The sequence below is a fragment of the Muscardinus avellanarius genome (genome assembly GCF_963383645.1).
Source record: "Muscardinus avellanarius genome assembly, chromosome: 1".
In the NCBI taxonomy this organism is placed as follows: domain Eukaryota; kingdom Metazoa; phylum Chordata; class Mammalia; order Rodentia; family Gliridae; genus Muscardinus; species Muscardinus avellanarius.
The window spans coordinates 162941069-162964833 of NC_137786.1; the positions used below are offsets into that span (position 1 = coordinate 162941069).

The following is a 23765-nucleotide window of genomic DNA, read 5'->3' on the forward strand; positions in this document are numbered from 1 at the left end:
TAAGAGAAATCTAAAACCAAATTTCTCTCACCCGGATACCTCAGTAATTTCATTGGTTCTAAAGAGATCTGTTTGAAAAAATTAAAATGCTCCCTAATGTTAAAACAGCCAGTGTATAGCAGGTCACTATGCAGCCTAACTACAGAGGTCTGAGAGTATATTCTGGTCCTACAAGTCTTTTGCTCAGGGAGACATGAAATCAATTAATTTGGCAGACATTTGTATGTTAGTAAATATTCTTGACAGGTTTTCATTTTGTTTTGGACAATCTGATGACATATATATATATATATATATATATACACACACACACATATATATATACACACACACAGACATATATGTATATATGTTTATGTGTGTATATATGTATATATATATAATATACATATACATATACCTGAATGTATATATTGAATATATTATATATTATATATTATATATATTATATATTATATATATTATATATATTATATATATTATATATTATATATATACTTCCCTGAGAGCAGTCTCTGTTTTAGATAATTTAAAATATACATAAATGCATATACAAAGTCTTCATATACAATATAACAGATGGTATTTAGTTTCAGCATTAAAAATAATAATAATGTTCTTTTCCTAGAAAGAACTAGCATTTAAAGTAAGCCTCCTTGTAGCCGGCGTGGTGACACATGGTGACACATGCTTGTCATCTCAGCATTCGGGAGGCTGAGACAGAAAGATGATGATTCGCAGACAGCCTCAGCTACTTAGAGAGGCCCTTTGCAACTCAGTGAGACCCTGTTTCAAAAATAAAGAATGAAACTAGGGCTGGGGGTGTAGCTGGGAGGTAGAATGTCCCTGGGTTCCATCTCCAGTAAAACACACACACACACACACACACACACACACACACACACACAGAGAGTAAACCTCCCCCAAAAGCAATATATTTGACAATTGTTTAAACTCGCTGGCTTAAGAGACCCTATTTCCAAATAAAAATATAAAAAATAGGTCTGGGAGTGTAGCCCAGAGGTAGAAGGGTTTCCAGGAAACCCAGTACCACCAAAAAATAAAAAAATAATGAAAAATAAATTCGCTACATGTTAGAGAAAGTGTTCTATTTACTTGGAGAACTTGAAAAAAGAAAAAGAAAATAAGGCAACTTGTTTCTTCAAATGAATAGAATCAGCTCATAATGAATGCATGTGGAATGTCTCTTAAGCTCAGTGGAATATTTACATTGCTGAGAATGGTGCTTTAAAAGCTTAATCAGTAAAGATTACAATATCATAGTGCTATTTTAAAGATTAAATAAGGTAACAGTTGAGTAAGAATGGTTGGTGTTTAGAGATTTTACTGTTATTGTTATGATCAGGATCATTGCCCCATTAGAATATAAATATGCATGTCAAGGTAGTAATGCTGGGAAACTCAATAAACCAAGCTTAGGAAATTTCCCAGTCTGGATAAACTGTCTCTCAAAACCATAACTAGATTATTCTTTGAGATGTCTCTGTGACTGTACAGCTGGAGTTTGTTCGAAAATCTAATGCCCAGAAAACAATAAATGCAATACAATAAAAAATCAAAAATTTCATTCACAATTTCAAAACTTCCATTGTCTCTCACCAAAGCCCAGAGTTTACTTATTACTCTCAATTGCTTTTCAAGAAATCTAGCACATGAATTGCTAAGATCCTCTGCAGTGAAGTGTTCAGCAAGCATACTGAAATGGAAAAGATAAAGGATATAGGGTAAAGTCCTGGAGAATCATAGTTACATTTTTTAAAAGAAGAGCTATTATATGAAGAAAATATTATTATTATTATTTGGTGGTACTGGGGTTCCTGGAAGCCCTTCTACCTCTGGGCACACTTCCAACCCTATTTTATACTTTTTTTATTTGGAAATAGGGTCTCTTAAGCCAGCGTGGCTGGCTTCGAACCTATGCGATCCTCCTGTCTCTGCCTCCCAAGCACGGGGATTACAAGCGTGCGCCACCACGCCCAACTAATTTTTGAATGTCATATAGCTTAAAAGGCAAACAAGAATCAATTATTAGAAATCAAAGGAGATGTTTCAGAATCACACTCAACTTGTTGATAAACTCTCTGCCTTGTATTTATTCAGTCGCCCAAAGCTTCTAATTCTACACTCTAACTCTTCATACCCATTCCCTCCCTCTTATATCAAGCCCTCTCCACCCATCCATCCTCTTCAATAGCACACAAATGAATTTTTCTGCATTCTTCTAAGGCCTCTAGCATCATATCTTTATGAAATACCAAAAAGACCTTGCACCTGGGGATGAATGCCTTTGCTTTTGTTTCTCCGATTCCTTCTCTTCTTATTGCTATGATAACGTAGGCACTCCTTGTAAGACAAGTGAACTTGAAGGTGTATCCAGCTATCCCACCATTTAGCTTATTAATGCAAGCTGTATGAAACCACGTCATGGGAGGAAATGTTGAGAACCACTAATCTGAGCTACTCACAAGCACCTTTTTTTTTTTTGTGGTATTGGGGGTAGAATGCATGGGCTTCCTACCTCCAAGCTATATTCCCAGACCTATTTTACATATAAAATTATTTGGAAATAGGGTCTCACTAAGTTGCTGAGAGCTTCACTAAGTAGCTGAGGCTGGCTTCGAACCTGTGCAACCCTCCTGTCTCAGCCTTCCAAGTGCTGGGATTACAAGCCTGCACCACCATGCCTGGCCACAAGCACCTTTTTGATCAAGGACACATGCTTAAATCTTTTTCTTTAATTTTTTTCTAAAATAATGTTAAATAATGTTAAGTTTACAAAAATTTTGCAAAAATAAAAAGGTGCATAAAATGCACTTGTGCATATATATACTAGTACTTGGGAAACTAAGACAAGAGGATAGCAGGTTTGAGGCTAGCTTTAGCAACTTAGTGAGGCACTCAGCAACTTAGTGAGACCCTGTTTCAAAACAAAAGATAAAAATAAAATACAAGTGGAGGTGTAGCTCAGAAGTAGAACATGCTCCAGTACCTCTCAAAAATATTCTTTACCTAGATTGAGTTTCTGTTCACATTTTATTCTGTTTGTGTCTCTCTTTCTCCCTCCCTCTTACTTTCCTCCATTGTGAATCATTCGAAAGCAAATATCATAGATAATAACTAAATGCCACTTGATCCAAGACTAGATCCTGTTTGGGAAGATAAAAACGCTGTAGATGATATTATTAGGCATATTAAAAGGACTAGAATTTAAACAAGTTAGATGAAAGCATTTTTTTCAATATAGAATATACTGAAGAGGACAACTGTCCTGTGGTTATATAAGAATATATTACTCTTCTTGGTAAATACTCATAAATTTCTTAGGAGTGAAGAGTCATGATCTATGCAATTTAAAAGACTCTACCTATTATTTATTTACTTAATTTTTATATACTTAATGAGCATCTGCTATGTGCCAAATAATATGTTATAATATGTCCTTTTCTGCTTCTTACATAAGCATATTAGAGAGGGTACAAATTAGAATTAATTATTGAAAAATAATTTACAAATTAATTTTATTGGCAATGCCAAATGATCTGTCTTAAAGCTGACATTCCATAATAGTAGTATCTTGTCTGTGTTAGAACCTCATTTGAAAACCTCTGGCTGAGTTGATATAACCTCAAGTATTTATCTTTGACTTTGGGTTTTATTTTTTTTATTTTTTTATTTTTGGTGGTACTGGGGTTCCTGGAAGCCCTTCTTCCTCCGGGCTACACTCCCAGTCCTATTTTTTATATTTTTGAAACAGGGTCTCTTACGCCAGCACGGCTGGCTTCGAACCTGCGCGATCCTCCTGTCTCCGCCTCCCAAGCGCGGGGATTACAAGCGTGCGCCACCACGCCCGGCTGACTTTGGGTTTTATAGGAATGAGATTCCTCTGCCTTATTTCTGTGACTAGTCTATGTTCTTTAATGATTAAGTACATGTTTTGTTACTCATGTTTGAAAAATCTACCTGAAAATCTTGCAAAATATTCCAGCTCCCTTAAGAGTGGAGTTCTGCTTTGCATGATCATTAATGTTAGTATTTGGAGAACTGCCATTAGTTAATCCCTTTAAGTCCAACGGGGCATTGAGGCTTCCGGGATGGTGATTGCCAGACTGTGTACCCTTGTCTGAAAATACAGTCTCTGAGATGTGTGACACTATGAACTGCCTTCTTGTAATATATTGAAAACCCCAAACAAGACTGTCCTCTTTCAAGAAATTTTTGACATCCTTTAGGCCATCGGAGTGCAAAGGAAAAAATGCAAATTTTGGCACTTGACAAATCTAGGGGCATATTTAGCCCTGCCACTCATTCAACAAGCAAATTGTTTACTGTCACTGATGGTGTTTCTTTTCTTTCAGCTGAGAATGATAATGCAATATTCCTCACAGGAAGGTTGTAAGAATTAAGACAATGGCATACAAGGTGTTTGGCACAGAACATTGCACTTCATGAACATTTAAAAATTCACCATAACTGCTGGGCGTGGTGGCACACTCTTGTAATCCCAGGATTTGGGAAACTGAGACAGAAGGATAGCACAGGTTTGAAGCCAGCCTCAGCTACTCAGTGAGGTTCTCAGGAACTTATAAAAACCTTGTTTCTAAATAAAAATATAAAATACATCTGAGTATATCCCAGATGTAGAAGACCCCTGGGTTCCATCCCCAGTGCCACAAAAATTAATTATAGTGTTGATGTAGGAGAATAAACAGAATTTCTTCTTTTTTTAATTTGCAGGTCTGGAGATGGAACCCAGGGGCATTCAACTTTGGAGTTACACCCCCTGCCCTAATTTTTATTATTATTTTGAAACAGAGTCTCACTAAGTTGAAGAGGGCCTTACTAAGAAGCTGAGGCTGTCCGTGAACCACAGTTCTCTGGTCTCAGCCTCCCAAATAATGGGATTACAAGCGTGCGCCACCATGCCGAGCTATATTCTCCTCTTCATAATTTCTACTTTAACAGCCAGCACCTGAATTTTTTTTAGGGTGTGACTTTCCTTGCCTAAGTTAATTCTGGTTATAAGGCCCAAAAATTATAATTTGGAAAGCAACTGGAAAATGAGACAATAAACTTACTCTGCTTAGAGCCAGGTGCATGCACATCTGTAATCCTAGTACCAGGGAAGCTGAGACAGGAGGATCACAGGTTAAGCCTCAACAACTCAGTGAGGCCTGTTTCAAAAGAAAAAAATAAAAATAAAAAAGGATCAGAATATACCTCAGAAGTAGAGCAACCCTGGGTGAGATCCAGAATACAAAACCAAACAACAAAAACCTGCTTTGCACAGTAGATCAGTAAAAGTTACAGTCTAACACAATAAGAACAAAAGAAAAGTGAAAGAAAAGGTTTGTCTACATGGTGGGGTGCCAAGAAGAGACTTTGAAGAGGTAGTATCTAGTGTTTGGTGTGCCTTGAAACGAATTATCCCTTTTATTTTCTCTTCTGTTAAATCTGTGACTTGAGACAGTTCTTGCTTTTGTTTATTTTTCTAAATGCAAATAGAGGCGAATGAGCTTCTCTCTTATTCTTCTCTACTCAGAGAAGAATAAACAGATTTCAAAGGCAAGATGCAAGCAAGATGGAGAGACAGGGAGCAGAAGTGATTAGGAATTAGAAAAGGAGTGTCTGAGGAAACATATACAGTTTAAATGATAACAGGTGTGGGTTTTTTCTTGTTATGTGGGTTGTATCTTTATTATAGTTAAGAAGGTAGATTTGGCTGGGTGTGATGGCACATGCCTGCAATCCCAGTGACTCAGGAGGCTGAAACAGGAGTGTCTCAAGCTTAAGTTCAGCCTGAGCAACGTAGCAAAACCCTGTCTCAAAATAAGAAATGAAAAAGAACTTAGAATGTAGCTCAGTGGTAGAGTATATTTGGGTTCAATTTTCAGTCATGAAAAAGGGGAAAGAAAGGAAAGAAAGAAAAATTCCCTAATGTACATGATGTACATTCACAAACATATCAATCACTAAACCAAACATGAGAAGGAGGGAGAGAGGAGGGAATGGGGAGGAAATTGGGTAAAGGCTAAATGACGATGTATACGTGTATGTCTCTACTATCTTGTACTTCCTTAAGGTGTATGACTACAATGCACCAATAAAAAAAATTTGAAAAGAAAATAAAGTATTTGCAAATAGAACCCACTTTCTAGAAAATTGTAAACCAGAAGGGAAGACATTCACACTTAATATGATAGAATACATCCACGGTCCTATGTCTATACTTGCATAATACAAAAAGCTCTGAAAAGAAAACTTTTTTGTGCATCAATACTCTTTTGTTGAAACAACCTGACTTGATTCGTCATTTAATTGCCTGTTGTCTCTGTTTATTCCTATGGTGCATAGATAGGTTCGTATACTTTGCTGGAGCATTATTGTGTTAGATTACAGTGTGCTGCGCAGAGGCTGCCAGGTTTATTAAGGTAGGTTCAACACAAATCTTTCTGTTTCAACACAGAAAATTCTGAATTCTCAACACTTCAGGGCCTAGGATTTTGGATAAGAGATTATAAACAACTGTAAACACTAATTCAGAAAATAAATTAACAGTGAGAGAAAAGGGTCTTACCTTCCAATGTATTTCTAAAGCTTAAATTGGCTGCTTTATCCATGGAGCCAGATTCGTACTGTGTCAAGCTGAGGCAAAATTCCACATCTGCTGAGGAGGGGAGCCTCGGGGTCCTGGCTTTGTCGTGATTTCCAGGATTGCGGAGTAGGGGTCCCTCCGGAGTAGCATTGCATAAAGACTGCCTGCTGTTGTATTCCTCCAATCGGCTGCAGATAATCTGCACAAAATATTCAATATTAAAAGAATTATCATCACCTCTAAGTTAAAAGGAAAGGAGAAGAAGTTAGGTATTCCTGATTACCCCTCCAGGTCTCTAATCATCAGATCAATACTTTTAAATAAATTGTTAAAGAAAGCGGTTTACCGAAGTTTGCAGAATAAGCCATGGAATGTAAAACCTAGAATAAGGCTCAAGTCTTGCATTTACCATTTAAAATGAATTAAATGTATTAGATATCACATATCAAATTGCAATAATTACTTCATTCAAATATTTGATAATAAAATAAATTCAACAAGCATTTGTAAAATATCTGTTATATGTTAGGTACTATACCAGGTGTTGAGGCTGGGGTTGTTAACTATACAGCCAGTTACCTCTATTTGTATAAAGTCTGTGTTACATTATATGGTCAACAGTAAGCACTCAATAAATAGCAGTCTTATTAATATTAATATGTAGTATATTCAAAATACAAGAACTGAGAATACTTCACTTTGTGCTTTCTTCTTTGACATAAAATGCCTGCATTATTGATAGATATTTATTTATTTTTGATGTGCACAATTACAATGCTGATAAATTATTTTTATAGTATAGGAAGTCTTCTGATTCTTTAATATAGCTAGAATTGATGTAACTCTTTTTGGAAAATCTTTGTGGTCCTAAGAATGAAACACAGGGGCCTTCTACCTTCAGGTTACACTCCAAGGCCTATTTTATTTCTTATTTGGAAACAGGATCTTGCTAAGTTGCTGAAAACCTCACTAAGATGCTTAGTCTGGCTTTGAATCTGTAATCCTCCTGTCTCAGCCTCCCAAGTACTGGGATTACAAGTGTGTGCCACCATGCCAGGCTGAAAATCACCATCTTAAAAAATTATAATTCCTTAAATTTATTTATTTTTAAAAATTTTAAATTTTTAATTAATTTTTTATCGGTGCATTGTATTTATACATCATAATGGGGTAAAAAACTTGGGTAGGCATAAATGCACATATCACCCAGCCAGCCCCCACCCAGTTGCCACCTCCCTCCCTCCCCATCTCTCCCTCCCATGCTTGGTTTAGTTGTTGACTTAGATATGAATAAGTACATCATGCGCTTTAAAGCGTTTCCCTCTCCCCACCTCCCATCCCCACAGTTAGGTTGTCTTATTGCTCCTCTATAGGATCTCTTTTTTTCACCTGGAGTTCCTTCTATGACCCCATTCACCCTAGCTTTCACATATTAGGGGAAGGATCTGATTCCTTACTTTTTGTGACTAACTAATCTCACTCAGCATAATGTCCTCAAGATCCATTCATTTCCCTGAAAATACCACAACTGTATTTTTTTATGGTTGAGTAAAATTCCACTGTGTACATATCCCACAGTTTTGTAATCCATTCATCTGTTGATGGACATCTTGGCTGGTTCCATAGTTTGGCTATGGTGAACTGTGCAGCTATGAACATAGATACACATGCATTAGTTTGGTAGTTTGGTTTCCTTTCTTTTGGGTAGATACCCAGAAGTGGTATTGCTGGATAGAATGGTAGATTTGTTCCCATTCTTCTGAGGATTCTCCATACTGTTTTCCAAAGTGGTTGCACTAATTTGCAATCCCACCAACAATATTTTAGAGTTCCCTCTTCTCCACATCCTCGCCAGCATTTGTTACTGTTCGTGTTTTAAATGATTGGCATTCTAGTATAGAAAAATGTTTTAAGAAACCATGCTACATGCATCACTTCATTTAGATCACACAATATCTTCCACCTTAACACTCATGGAAACTGAGGGTCATAGAAGGTACATGACATTTTCTAGGTGAAATGGCAGTGCTGACATCACAACCCACGTTTTCCAACTTGATCTTGAGTATACTCTGTGCATCTGTAACTAGGCCAGAAACTCCCAGCAATGTATAACTTTAAGGCACCTATACACTAAAATGAGGAGCAGAGTTTTTAGTTCTGTATCTAGTTTATGGCTGACTGCAGATTCAAGTTGTTTTTGCTTTATCACAAAACATAATTACAGTTTGGCCAAACCAGCAAAAGAAGAGAAGCAACTCCACGCATTGTTCTTTTAAACATAAGCCATACTTTTCAGGAAGAGAATGTTTTTGAGGGAGAAATTTTGCTATAAATATAACTGATACTAAGTCAATATGTATTCAGTGCCAAACGACTAAGCAATTTAGTTATGTGGCTAAACAGGGATGTCTGCTTTCTATATGAATTGGGTCCATTTCTAGAATGGATGGGTTTTATAACCTGATGCACATTCATGTGATTCCATAAGAAGCAAGCCATGGTAATCAAATAAAATTTTGTGTGTGTGTGTGTGTGTGTAGTAGTGAAGATTGAACCCAGGGGCATTCTGCCTTTGAGCTACACTCCAAGCCCTTTCTTTCTCTTTTCCTTCCTTCCTTCCTTCCTTTCTTCCCTCCTTCCTTCCTTCCTCACTTCTTTTTTTGTTTGTTTTGAAACAGCCTCTCACTAGGTTGTTGAGAATCTCACTGAGTTGCTTAGACTGGTATAAAACGTGCAATTCTCTTGTCTCAGCCTCTCAAATAATAGGTTTACAGGTGTGCACCAACATAAGATAAAATTTTGTTTGTCTTAGCTACTCCATAATGAAGAAAATGCAATAACTGGGGACAAATGGGGCCCCAGAAGCATGCATGTAACTTGGTATTCATGGTGCAATAGTGTAAATTGAAACTAGCTATTGCAAGATTAAGTTTGATACTGTTGAAAAGAAAGAAAGAAAAAGGAAAACTAAACTAAAGGATGACTTTGTAGTAGCCGTAGGAAGAGGACTCAGTACTGATAGTAAGTACCTAAGGTCATAACAAAAAATGTTGTTACAAGTATGACAGATAAATGTAATATTAAGTACTTCCTGGGCACAAATTAGGCTACTGTATTCCACTTAGGATAAAATCAGTCTTTACATGGTGTCCCATGTCATTACTTCATTCTACTTTACCCCCTTATAGGCATGATTTCAAAATACAGTCACATTGGGGATTAAGGCTCCAAGACATAAATTTGAAAGGGACAAAATTTGGTCCACAGCTCTAGGTTCAAAGCCCTTATGTTAACCAATGCCCAGTATATCACACTGTGGTACTGCCGGCCTGAACAGCCAGAGCCCACATTGTGGGCCCACACCCAGCCCACATCCACAACCCTGCATTTGCTTACACCAAGGCCCCACCAGGGAAGGAGCGTGACAGTAGAATGTGGATTTTCCTCTCCCACTTGTGGCCCTGGGCACAGGGAAGAGAGGGAAGATGAGGTGGAGTTGCTGCCTGGGAATGGAGAGTAGCAGCCAAGACTCATTCCAGAAGACAAAGAAGCTGCTGCAAGGTAAGAGAGGGGCTGCAGGAGTAGGGGCACACTTGAGCTGAGGCCCTAAGACCTGGTGTATGTCCCTGCCACCCTGACTTTGTTATTTATTTACTTATTTATTTGGTAATTGGAACTGAACTCAGGGACTTTCTTTCTCTGAACTACATCCGTGGTCCTATTTTATTTTTTATATGTGTCTCACTAAGTTGCTAACGATCTTGTAAAGTTGCCAGGGCTGACCTTGAGCCCAGGAAGCTGTCTCAGCCTCCCAAATAGTTTCATGTGTTTCATATATACCTTACACATATAGGCTGAAGGTAATTTTACACAATCTGTTTATTTCATTTATGTTTTGAAAGCAATCTGTCACATGAACTCAGGTTTGGAATTTTCCACTTAAGTCTTCCCGTCAATGTTTAGAATGTTTTGAGCATTTTCTTTCAAAGCATGAGCCATTATGCGTGGCTCTGACTTCACTTTAAAACAAAAATTCAGAAAGTGATTAAAGATTTACGACCAAGATCACATATGTTAATCTTCAAATATGAGGTCTACGTTTGAGTATTAGGCATTGCTCAGCTGCATGGGCCACGAGTCCAGAACGTGGACCAGAACTTGGTCCTGAACCTTCCTCTCTCTTTTTCACTTCTGCTCCTTCAGCTATAGCAACCAGTCTCATGTCTTCCAACCAACTACATTGAAAGAACTCTGAGATTTTAATCTCAAGTGAAAAACAACCCATTTGAGCTCTAAATGTATGTATCCATTTCTGCCTTAATATTTCAACCTGGTATTATATGCATTTTAAATACAACACCTAAAACAAAACACCCTCACTTGACATAATGTTCTCCAGGTCTATCCATTTTCCTATAAATGACATAATTTTCTTCTTCGTTAATGCTGAAAAGAATTCCATTGTGTGCATATCCTATAATTTTGTAATCTACTCTACAAAGTGAGACTATAATTCACCAATAAACGTATAAAAAGAAAAAAATTGAGAAAGAAAAAAAAACCTGTTCCTCTCCCTATACTTCCTTTCATACCAACCATCCTACATTTTGAACCAGAAGCCTATGAATCATCATGTGTAAGCTAGAACCTAGTGGATTATACTTTTTATTTTATTCTTTGTCTTTCACATTGAAGGCATCAGCCAACACCACCAGTTTTTCTTACAAAACATACCTTGAATCTGACACCCATTTTCCATTTGTTTATATCCTGTGTGATTCTGCTGTATGAGCCAGACCGCCCCCTCTTCTCTGGACACTGCTTGTATTTCTCTATTCCATTACTCTGCTCATGGATAAGCATGCCCACTCCTTGACATATAGCTAATGTCATACCTATTCTTTCAGGATAAGGCAAAGAAGATGTACAAACACACTGCTGGCAGGATGTGGTGGCTCACACTTGTAATCCCAGCTTTCGGGAGGCTGAGACCAGAGGATCGCAGTTCACGGACAGCCTCAGCTACTTAGTGAAGCCCTTTGCAATTTATTGAGACCCTGTTTCAAAATAAAGAATAAAAAAATAGGGCAGGGGGTGTAGCTAGGAGGTCAAATACCCCCGGGTTCTATCCCCAGTCCTGCAAAAAACAAACAAACAAACAAACAAACAAACAAAAAACTGCTGAATCTGACTTAAGCAATTCAAAAGAATCTGGCTCTGAATGTAAAGGAGTTTTAGTAACTCACCAAATTACTTTGCTTACAGAGGTTGAGTATTCTTAATTTGAAAACCTCAAATCAAAAATATTCCAAAACTCAAAACATTCTAAACATTGACGGGAAGACTTAAGTGGAAAATTCCAAACCTGAGTTCATGTGACAGATTGCTTTCAAAACATAAATGAAATAAACAGATTGTGTAAAATTACCTTCAGCCTATATGTGTAAGGTATATATGAAACACATGAATTTTGTGTTTAGATTTAGGTTTCATATTCAAGATTTATCATTACATATATGCAAATGTTATAAAATTCACACAAAATCTCAAGTATGAAACACTTCTGATCTTAAGCATTTCAGGAAAAGATACTCAACCTGTAGTCTCTTACATGTACATAGAAGAATAAAACTATAATGAAGTTAATCATCAAACAAAACTTCAATAATCTTTCAATAAATATAAAATAAAATTCTAGTTGGGCATGGTGACACATGCTTGGAATCCCACTACCTGGGAGGCTGACAAGAGGATTGCAGGTTCAAGAACAGCCTCAGCAACTAGTGAGAACCATCAACCTATCGAGACACCCTTTCCAAATAAAAGTAAAATAGGTTTGGGGGTGTACGTTGGAGGTAGTAGAATGCTCCTGGGGTCAATTTTCAATGCCACAATTAAATAATTAATTAAAATTATTAAAACATCATGAAATAACAAATAAAATAGTGAGATAGAAATTCTAAGCACAAGATACATGCTTAAGATCACATCTATTCTTTATTCAGCCTCAGATTTATCCATTTTAGTTTGCCTCAGTAAAAAAACGATTATCACCTCCCCTACCAAAGTAGAATCTTCATGAGACTAAATTTTTTTATTGTTCATTCATTGAACTTTAAATGACAGAATAGGGTGTAAGCCTTTGTGGAGTCTCAAGAAATGTTTGCTGAGTGAATGATCAAAATCAATGAATGAGCTAATGAATCTACAAAGCCATACATGTATTAATGAGTCTACAAAAACCGAATTTTCCTACTTCTATTATTGGTACTAAATTTGCTTTAGAATATATTTCTGGTGATATATCATCTTTTCCTAAACATGCATTAAACCTAAGCTATGGAGGACATCTTTCTATATATTTTTAAACTGAAATTCACATATGTAAACTATAGATTTTTATGATTTAATTTCTATTGATGAGAAAACTAAAGCTAAATCAGAAGGCTGGTAGCTTTTGAAGCTCCATGCTGTGTTTAATAATTTTATGGACAATAGAACCAGTCATGTGGCACTGTATGTAATCCTAGTATGTGGGAGGCAGAGAAAGGAAGATTGTAGGTTCAAGGCCAGTTTTAGCGGTTTCAAATTTTAAAAAGAAATGGGGCTGGGGGTGTAGTTCATAAGTAGAAGGCCTGGGTTCAATTCCCAGCAATATAAAAAAGAAAGAAAGGAAGTTAGGAAGGTGGGAGGAAGGAAGGAAGGAAGGAAGGAAGGAAGGAAGGAAGGAAGGACGGACGGACTTGTGAACAACAGTTGGCAAGGCTTATGAAATGCTATATTAAAAGTTTAATCTTTCCTGTTCAACTGTTTGTATCATATTTGCACATAATCAAGGCTATCCTACTGGTTTCCTTCCCCAGTGGGCTTGCAATCTATAAGCATGTAAAAGCAAAATAAATAATCAGCAAAAAGAACAGAGCCAGCGATGCCCCAGGGATGGCTGTTTCTCTGTTAGATGAGAGACTTTTAGAGAAGCTACTTTGATTTTGGTCACTAAGGTAGAACTTGTGAGTTGAAGTTCCGTGTGGTAGCAAACAACCAGGCTCCAGACTCAGCTACATGCAGGCTTCTGTTCTGCTGTTTACTAATAGTGTGGCGATAAGCATGTCCTTTTTAGATAAGTCTCAATTTTCTCCACTGTACTATGATAAAATGTATGAAAAAGAGCTATTCAGCAAATAGTTCCTGGCTCCATAAATGGCAGTTTTCAGTTTCATTCATGCTTCACAGCATTCCTCAATCCTTTTATCTACCTATAATTGAGAACTAGAAGTGTTGGGTGACTTGTCTTGCTGTCATATGATGTTCAGAGTCAGATCCTCTACATTTTTTCCTACCTTTTTCTACATTTTTTTTTCAGTTGATGGCTGAGGAATGGCTGAATAAAACTCACCTAGCTTTTGCACCAAATGTAATGTGTTGGAAGTCTTTATAATGATGATTAGCTAGGAACCATGGGAGGTGCATAGACAAAAGCATTTTTATTTCTGTTTGAACAATAAACCTCAGGACATTTTCAAAAGTTCCTTTTGCCTAAAGGCTCCTACAGCAGCCTCCTTAAATTAGAGAGGTTGAATGGAATGCTTTGGCTGAAATGCCAACCGCCAGGTAACAAAGTACTGCAGTGACTGGAGGTATTAGTAACAAGAAGGAAATCTACCTTGGCAGAAATGATTTGGAAATTTAACTCCAAGTCATTGCCTTTGTATTTGATCCAGAAGAGGCAGGCTAGGACAAATTGTAGTATTGTGGCTATGATTTTGGAGACTATAGTCAGAAAGATATGGTACATTATTGACTTTACTAACTGCATAACCTTGAACAAACCACGTAAGCTCTTTATCGAGTTTTTCATATGTAAATGAGGATTATAACAACTTTATACTAAAGATCAAATAATCTAACATCTACAAACACTTAGTATAGTACCAAATGTATTAAGAAATAGTGACAAGTATTATAATTATGATTGAATAGAATACTGTTGGGCAGGCCACCAAATAATCTTAACTCTGGGTCTATAACACTGAATAGTCATTGTTTTAATAACTAACTTTGAACCTGGCATGGTGTACATGTCTGCAATACCAGTACTTGGGAGGCTGAGACAGAAGGATTGCAGTTTGGAGGGCAGCCTCAGGAACTTAGCAAGACCCTCAACAACTTAGAGAGAGACCATGTTCCACAATAAAAAATAAAATAGGGATGGAGGTGTGGCTCAGAGGTAGAATGCCTTTGATTCAATCCCTAGTGTTCCCTACACACACACTAACATTGACATATAATTTTATTTTTTTTGTTTATTTATTGTGTTGTTTTTTGTTTTGTTTTCTTTTGTTTTAGCAGTACTAGGGATGGAACCCAGGGGACATTCTACCTCCAAGCTACACCCCCAGGTCTAGTTTTTATTCTTTCTTTCTTTTTTTTTTTTTTTCTTTTTTTGAAACAGGGTCCCACTGAGTTGCAAAGGGCCTCATTAAGAAGTAGCTGAGGCTGTCCATGAACTCGGATCCTCCTGTCTCAGCCTGCCAAAGGCTGGAATTACAAGCATGCGCCACCACACCCAGCTCTGATATATAATTTTAAAAATGTAATATTTTGCATGTATGGAACACAAACAATATGCCAGATACTAAAGAAGTCATTTTACATCAGCAGATTTCATGGAATCACTTTAGAGTAAGACTATTAAGCTATATTATTTTAACTTTATAAACAAAAATGTCTTAGAAGTAATTCAGAGTCTTTTAGCTAAGTAAGTTACTAAAGTCTACTTAAATTGATGATTATGTGATTCAAAAGATTACATACATTCTATTATACTGCTTTAGATTCTATTTAATCCTCTTATTAACAGAAAACAAATATAAAGTGATAATCACACCCCATTTTTTTCTGTTGCAGAAACTGGAATGTCAAAATTTTTAAATAATATATCTAATATTATCTGTAAGATAGCAGAGGCTAAATTTGAGCCCAGGTCTTCTGGAAATGATTTTGCTCTTTCTCTATTTCAATACTGCTGATTTATTACATATACTAAAGGAAAATCAAATGTCCCAATTCAAAAGAAAAAAAGAAGAAACAGATGTCAATGCAGAAGGTGAACCTAGCTAGTGTTCTTATAAAATTTAAAAAATGGAAATAAACTATCAATTTAGGTTTAAAGATTTCAGGAGGAAAAATTCTGTTATGGCATTAGAGGTTTATCTGAAAAAAAAATGTAAACCATATGACATTCCACAGAATTTTTTTCATAAAGAAAAGAGAGAAGCTGTTATTTCACTGTGCTGTTGCCATGGTTACCCAAAACCCATGACTTTCTGCTGAAATGTGACTTTTTTCCTTCCCACTGTTTGCTTCCATGTGATGTGATTGCACCTGATGAGTGAATTCCCTGACCATGGTTCCCTCATGTCTATCATCCAGGCAACGTTTTTTTTCTTTACTTTGATTCTTCCTAATCGCTCTCCCTAATATACCTTTTCTTTTTACAGCTAGCTTATCGGTTGGTTGCCTAATATTGAATCTAATTGTGTTGAGCATAGGTATTTTGCACTTATATGTTATTATTAAACACACTTGTTCTAGAAAAAAACAGACTATTCTACTAGATGAAAAAATGCTTCTATTAAAAAAGATTCTGGTATTAAGCAAACAAATGACCAAACCAAAAACATAAATTATGAATACAAGCTTTCTAAGAAAATGTTCATTAATTATCTGATTTTTAATGTATTATCCTCTTCACAGAAGCCTAGCAGGGTTCAATTTCATAGAACTCTGCTAGGCTTCTATGAAATTGGTATATTGATATTACGAATATCATTATATAAACAACATTATATAACACTGAGATGTGTTATGATCTTAATTTTATTCTGATTTTTTCAACCATATACACAGAATTTATATAGATGACCAGAGAAAACCACAAAAAATGCCATTTTTTTCAGACTTTAATTAAGTGGCTATTATTAGTACCGTTGTGTCCTTGGCTTTGAGGATAAAGTATATAAAGTGTGAAAGGTCCTAAAAATCCATCCACGAAGAGTTTCATTTCTTTTCTGTATCAGCCCTAGAGCTAATATTTCTTGAATTAAAAATTTTGTTCAACTCAACATGCATTTTATAATGCCCTTTACATGTATACATTACATTCTTGGATTCTTTGTGTACAAAAATATGTACATAAATCCTCCATCTTGTAGCATTTGACAGTCTGCTGGATACAGACAGGCTCAGTGGTTTTCATTGTGTCCTGGAGAGCTAGCTACAGACTATGGTATAAACCTCTGAAAGGGGAGGCCTCTACAAAGGGGAAGGTATCAATTCTGAGTAAGGGAGGTGGATCAGTAAAAGTCTAATGGGATGTTTTTATTATAATATGAATTAGCAGGGCGACATCATTGTGCCTTCTCATGTTATGTGGGGAACATAAATTTTAAAAGGGTAAAAATGACTATATATCAAATTACGCAATGGCCTCTGGGCTAAAATGGACCAAAATGGTTGACTTACATAGCAATGGAATTGGAGCTCCTGCCTTTTCATCCTTAGATCTGCGACCTTGGACAAATCATTCTACCACTTTAGGCCTTCTATGTTTTATCAGATGTGGGCACTATCCTGGACACCACTGTAAGGCTGCAGCTCAGAGTTAATAAATACTACCTAATCTCAAGAACCTCCATTTGTATGTCATTAAGAAGGTATCTAACACCAACAAAAAGAAACTTTGTATGAAAGAGGCTGTCAGCCTGGCTAATTCAGATCCTATTAATGAACTAGTGTAGCCTGAAACTATTTGATCTCATCTCATACAAAATAGTTTCATTTTTAATTTGAATGTTCAATTTAGGCAAAAGCATTCAGATTAATGATATATCTATTAAATAACCTATGCTTTTATAAAGTGAAAGTAAAGGAAGACAAAAAGTCTCCACATTAATTAAATCACTGATTCTTAGCACGGGTTGCATTTAGAAAGAAGGTTTTAAAAATACACACACTCGAGCTGTGCTTGGTGGCACACGCTTGTAATTCCAGCATTTGGGAGGCTGAGACAGGAGGATCACGATTCACAAGCAGCCTCAGCTACTTAGTGAGGCCCTTTGCAACTTTGAAACTCAGTGAGACCCTGTTTCAAAATAAAGAATAAAAAATAGGGCTGGAGATGTAGCTCAGAGGTAGAATGACCCTGGGTTCCACTTCCAGAACTGCAAAAAAAAAAAAAAAAAAAGACAGAAAGAAAGAATTCTTCTCTCTCTCTCTCTCTCTCTCTCTCTCTCTCTCTCTCTCTCTCTCTCTCAACTTCACAACAAACTACCTAAACCTGAATTGTTGGTAAGAAATTAGATGTGTAAAGCCTACAGAATTGTTTAAAAAAGAAACAGTTCTGCCTGGCATGGCAGTGTACACCTGTAATCCCAATATTTAAGAGGCTAGACAGATTCAAGAGCAGTCTCAGTAATTTAGGGAGATCTTGTTTCAAGTTAAAAATAAAATGGGATAGGGATGTAACTCAGAGATGAAATTTAGCTAGGTTTGATCCCCATTACTGCAAACAAAAAAGAAAGAAAGGAAGAAAGGAAGAGAAGGAAGGAAGGAAGGAAGGAAGGAAGGAAGGAAGGAAGGAAGGAAGGAGTAATTCCAGTGGGGAGAGGGAGGTGGTCTAGGGGAAAGTGGGGTTGTGGGAGAATCAATAAAGAAATCGCTTCTATTGACATTTTGTTTGTACATGAGATAACAATGAACAATCTCAATACACTGTATTGGGAAGAGGCGGCGGGGAGGAGCCAGGAAGCCCCCGAGGTACAGTGTGTTGTGTATCACTAACACTATAAACTATATTATGATGTGAAAATATAATGCATCAGTAAAATTATCAAAAAGAAAATAAAAGAAGCAGTTCAAATAATGCTATGTAAATATGTGAAGTTATCAATACCAATTTCAATAATATGTAAGGGAAGGAGAAGAAGCGGGATGGGATCCAGAAGGAAACTCACCAATAGTTGTGTGCTTGTATGTTTCTATTACGTTAAACCTCATTGTGATGTACAATTACAATGCACATATTAAACTTTTTTAAAAATTTGGGGCTTAAGATTACTTAGGTAAACCAGTATAAATATTGATATGAATTTTTGAAAGACTTTGAAGCTAGAGAGTTTGTCTGATTGAATGGAAATAGCAGACCTGAGTTGCATCTGACTGTCCACTTCTGCAGCTGATTTTTTCTTGACACCACACACAGTTGGTGGAGAGCAAATGTCCATTTACTTAGCCTCCTTCCTGTTTTAAACTATCATTGGCTGGCTTTTTTTTTGATGGTCTTTCTCTACTCTGATTTCTAATTTCACCTAAAAAGCTTTTTAATCATACAAGGCTGAAGATAATATTGTAGCAATTTCACTCCAATCCTTACCCACTATACCCAATAAGTTTTCTTTGGAAAGTAATAAAATTGGCCATCATTATATAGAGAAAAAAGGATAAAAAAATCAGTTCAATCATCAAAGAAATGATTTGGGAAAAAACCTAAATATAATTCTGGATATCCTCTGGCATAGAATTCATCTAATTAAGTATCAATTTATGTCTCTCTCCTAAAATTCAATGCACATGTAATTTTTAAAGTAAATTTAGGTAACACCTCATTTTTTCTGGGTTAAGTGAAGCCACATAGTTAAGAAGAAGCGTCGTAACTGACTGAAAATCTCATATCCAATTCTGACAGTATTTTAAAGAGTAACAGAGAATGTGAGAAGTAGATCAGAGTATTGCATTTTTATAGATTAACCCATTTTGTCCCACTGTCCCAGATGCAGAGCACATATAAAGCTTAAATATGACATATATAATAAATTAAATAATAATTATAATAGAATTATGCTATAATAATTATAGTATGACAGTACTAACTGAGAAAATAATATATAGACCCTAGAGTATGGTTTCCAACTTGTTTTAATGCACCTGTATCAATTTCATTGAAATATTCACAAAATTGAAAATTTGGAACTTAATAGATTAAGGTAGGAAGTCTGGAGACTTATGAAAATTACTTTTAAAACACATTTTTCCAAGCCGGGCGTGGTGGCGCACACTTGTAATCCCTGTGCTTGGGAGGCTGAGACAGGAGGATCGCACAGGTTCGAAGCCAGCCTCAGCTACTTGGTGAAGTTCTCAGCAACTTAGTGAGACCCTGTTTCCAAATAAAATATAAAATAGGTCTGGGAGTATATCCTGGAGGTAGAAAGCCTCTGGGTTCTATCCCCAGTACCACACACACACACACACACACAAACATTTTTCCAGTTTTTACTAAACAAATATAATCATTACTCTTGGTAAATAGCTGACATCAATGGCAATTAATGACACTAGAAATTAGTGGCCATTTTTCAGTGACCTTCAATAGGGTCTATTTCAAAAGTGTATGGGCACAGGAAGCAGGATAATTTGCATTTCAAAATTGCAAAATTTAAGGCAGTGAAAGCAAGATTCTTTTCACCTCATTAAAATAATGGATTTAATTCTATAAAGGTGTGTGTGCATGTGTGTGTGTGTGTGTGTGTGTGTGTGTGTGTGTGTCCGTATGTGTATGGTACTGGAAATTGAAGCCAGAGGCATTCTACCTCTGAGCTACATCCCTAACTCTATTTTATTTTGCAACAGGGTCTCACTAGGTTGCTGAGGTCCTCATGAGATTTTCCTTACTGGATGAGAACCTGTAATAGTCCTGTCTCTGCCTCCCAAATACTGGGATTCAAGGATGTGTCACCATGCCTGGTTTAATAACATAAAGTTTTGCTAGCCAGAAGTACTACATTAGGAATTTTTGGAAGACAGGCTGAAAAGCATTTCTTCCCTCTTCATTTATTTTAAGTAATAGATAATTAAGCACATATTTCTCAGGTTGCCTGTGGCCTCTAATCCACAGTAAAAAAAAAAAAAAAAAAAATTCAAACAGGAGAAATAGGGATTTAAGTTGAAAGCAACAACTTTCGTGTTCTTTCTAAAGTTTTAAAGAATTTGGGGGAAAGCTAATTTATTCTGCAGTCCAATAAAAAATGTGAAACAGAGTGGGCTGAATCCTTTGGCTCAAGAAAGCATAGCAATCACACCATTGAAAATAATGTGGAGTGATCATGAATCCAGACTAGCTAAGAACAAACATCAGCTTTGCTCTTTACCAGCTGCGTGCTTTTAAACACATCTCCTAATAATAATATACCTTTAAAATGGGGACGGGTTGATATTAAATTAGTTCATGCACAAAAACTCTTGCAACAGAGTTTCACATGTGCAAAATGCTCAACAAATAGTAGCTGTTTTCATTATTTACCTATTTAATTTTCAGGATCCTTATAAGTTAATGAAATAAAGATTTGATCCAATGAGTGTTTATCAAACATTTCTATGATAATAACCACCATAGATATTTAGTAAGTAGTGTCTTCCCAGCACCCTTCCATGAAAATTTTGACTAATAAGTGTGACACTGGACCAGAAATTTGTAATTATAATTTCCACATCCTCTGGACTTTATTGTAAAAGATAATTTTGTTATCATTTTGTCTACCTAGGTAATATATTTATTCACCTAATTTTGTGTTCATTCATTCATTTACAAGTGCTTTTTGAGCCATAATTATATGCCAAGAACCATTCAAGTTTCTGATAAATGCAATGGTGAACTAAGTATTCTGTACAGCTAAATGGGTGGCATACAACTTTAACAGCAATACTTGAGAGGCTGAAACATAGGACTGCAGGTTCAAGACTAGTAGCATTCAGTAACGTAGTGAGACCCTGTTTCAAAATAGAAAATAAAACAGAGTTGGGGGTAACTCAGAAGTAAGCATCCCTGAGTTTGATCCCCATTCCCCGCCGGGGTGTGCATATACACATGAGCTCGGGTTTTTTTGGAACTTAGAAACCTAATGGAGGAGATAGATATTTGATAAACAATAACAAAAATCTATGTAATCACAGCTGTGAAGTTAACTATAAATGAAATACAAGGCACATTGAGAGCTCCTAACAGGACCTTTTCTACATTGGTTAGTATTTCATGGGGGGTGTTTACGAAGACCTTCTTAAAGAAGTAATTGCTAGGCTAGGGATTTTGGCACCTTCCTGTAATCTCAGTACTTGAGAGGCTAAGACAGTAGGCTCACAAATTTGAGGTAAGCCTCAGCAATTTTCTGAAGCCCTCAGCAACTTAGTGAGACCTGTTTCAAAATTAAAAAAAAAAAGAAATAGGATTGGAGTACAGTGCAGAGGTAGAATACCCTTGGATTCAATCCCTAGTACCAATTTAGGTGCCCATCAACAAATAAATTATTTATTAAATTATGGAATATACACAAACTGGGATTCTACTCAGCAATAAAGAGCAAAATTGTGTCATTTGCAGGGAAATGGGTGAACTCAAAGAATTTCACATTAAGTGAGATTAGGCAGAAATAGAAAATGAAGGGTCATATGTTTTCTCTTATATATGGATGCTAGGGATCCATATATAATATCCATAAATATTCCAATTGGGAATCAAGAGACACTTTAGATATTAGAAGAGAAATCCAGTGGAGTGAGGTAGTTTAGGGGAGGGTGGTGGTTGGGGAGGGAAAATTAATGAATAAAACACCTCCACTGATGTTATGTATATATGACAACCTCAATATCATGTATGAGAAGGGGAGGGATTGGGGAGAGAGGCAGGGGGAGCTCACCAAGTGCGGTGTGCATGTATGTCACTATCACTCTGAACTACATTATGGCGTGAGAATAAAATGTGCCAATAAAAGTATATAAAATTCCCAATACCACAAAATAAAAACTGAAAAGTAAATGCTAAAGTTCCTTTCTTCTCTCACACTGTACATCCAGCACATCTTACCTGCCAAGAAGAGAAGAAGGAAGCTGGGCTGAGCAGGTTAGGGTCTTCAGGGTGACGACCCCCCATATACTCATCAGTGCAAACATCACACTTCTCTGCATCTCGCCAGTCCCAGTACGGAATAGTGAAGTTCTCATCCCCTGTCAGCTCTCGAATTTCTAGTTCCCACAATAACAAGAAGAGTCTATGCCAAGGCAGGAAACCTGGGGCTTCATGGGCAAAATCGATGTCTCTCCAGATTTCAGTTCCTCCGAGCAGTGTGTCCCTGGACACATAGTAATGCATCCAGACAAAGAGGTCATAAATGTTGACATCAGTAAACATGGGTGTCGATCCGTTATTCATTTGGCCATAGGTGCCCGTGGGGATGACATAGTCTGGGCTGATAGTATGCTTCGCTAAAGTGAGGTAGGCAAGAAATTTATCCTTTTCGGGGATGCTCAGATCAAAGATGTTTCTTCTCACCACAAGTCGCTTCTCTGTGCAGTTTGGTCCCCAAAATCCAAACCTGCAATACCCACAGTTGAATCCCATGAAGTTATCAGAGCACTGGCAGGTCCTATTATAAAAGACGGAGGGCCAAGACTCCCGGTCATCCACACCTGTGAAGGGGAACTGAGGCCCACGTGGTGCATTGGAGAGAAGGACATCCTGACAGGAACCTCTGCCTGAAAGCTGGCCACAGGGACTTCCATCACCCCTCCATGGTGGGCAGCACTCCTTCCCCAGAAGGCTCTCTGAGGAGGCACATGCTCGGGGGAAATGGCCAGCAGAGATCTGGAAACCCCACAGCAGGCTATACAGAACAGCCAGGAACATTTTTCCTCCAGTCCTTACAAGATCAGCTTCAGCTGGTTAATTGGAGCCACAGATTTCTTCTTCCCCTACAATGACTATCACATGTCTTGGCTAAGACCTATATAACTCCACTCCCACCCCCAATACCAAATGCTCTCGGTTTTTATCTTAAGCTTTCATCTTCTGAAAAGCACATGACTAACCTTTCTCTAGAGTTGGCACATGTCCCATGGTGGGATTGATCTACATTATAGTGAGAAATGTTAATAGCCATTCAAATTTAATTCTTATGATGACTATAATAATGTTTTGTAGTAATAATGCTGGACCTACGCAAACCTAGTTAATTGACTATAAAATGAACGATGATTTGAATTTGCAAATGAGAAGTGATGTCAGGAATGCTTCTCCTATTAATCAAAGTCAGTATGCATTCTG

The 23765-nt window shown here is 36.9% G+C and overlaps 1 protein-coding gene across 2 annotated transcripts in view; it reads right to left on the minus strand.

Annotated features, from left to right (window-relative positions):
* Positions 1–23348, minus strand: part of TYR (tyrosinase) — a gene marked incomplete at both ends in the record, with an annotated part of 93726 nt that extends 70378 nt beyond the window's left edge. For both annotated transcript variants that reach the window (XM_080695998.1, XM_080695997.1), the window contains 2 exons: positions 6596–6812; positions 22530–23348. In XM_080695998.1, the coding sequence (XP_080552124.1) occupies positions 6596–6812; positions 22530–23348 (1036 nt within the window). The remainder of the gene's footprint in view (positions 1–6595; positions 6813–22529) is intronic.
* Positions 23349–23765: the final 417 nt, after the last annotated feature.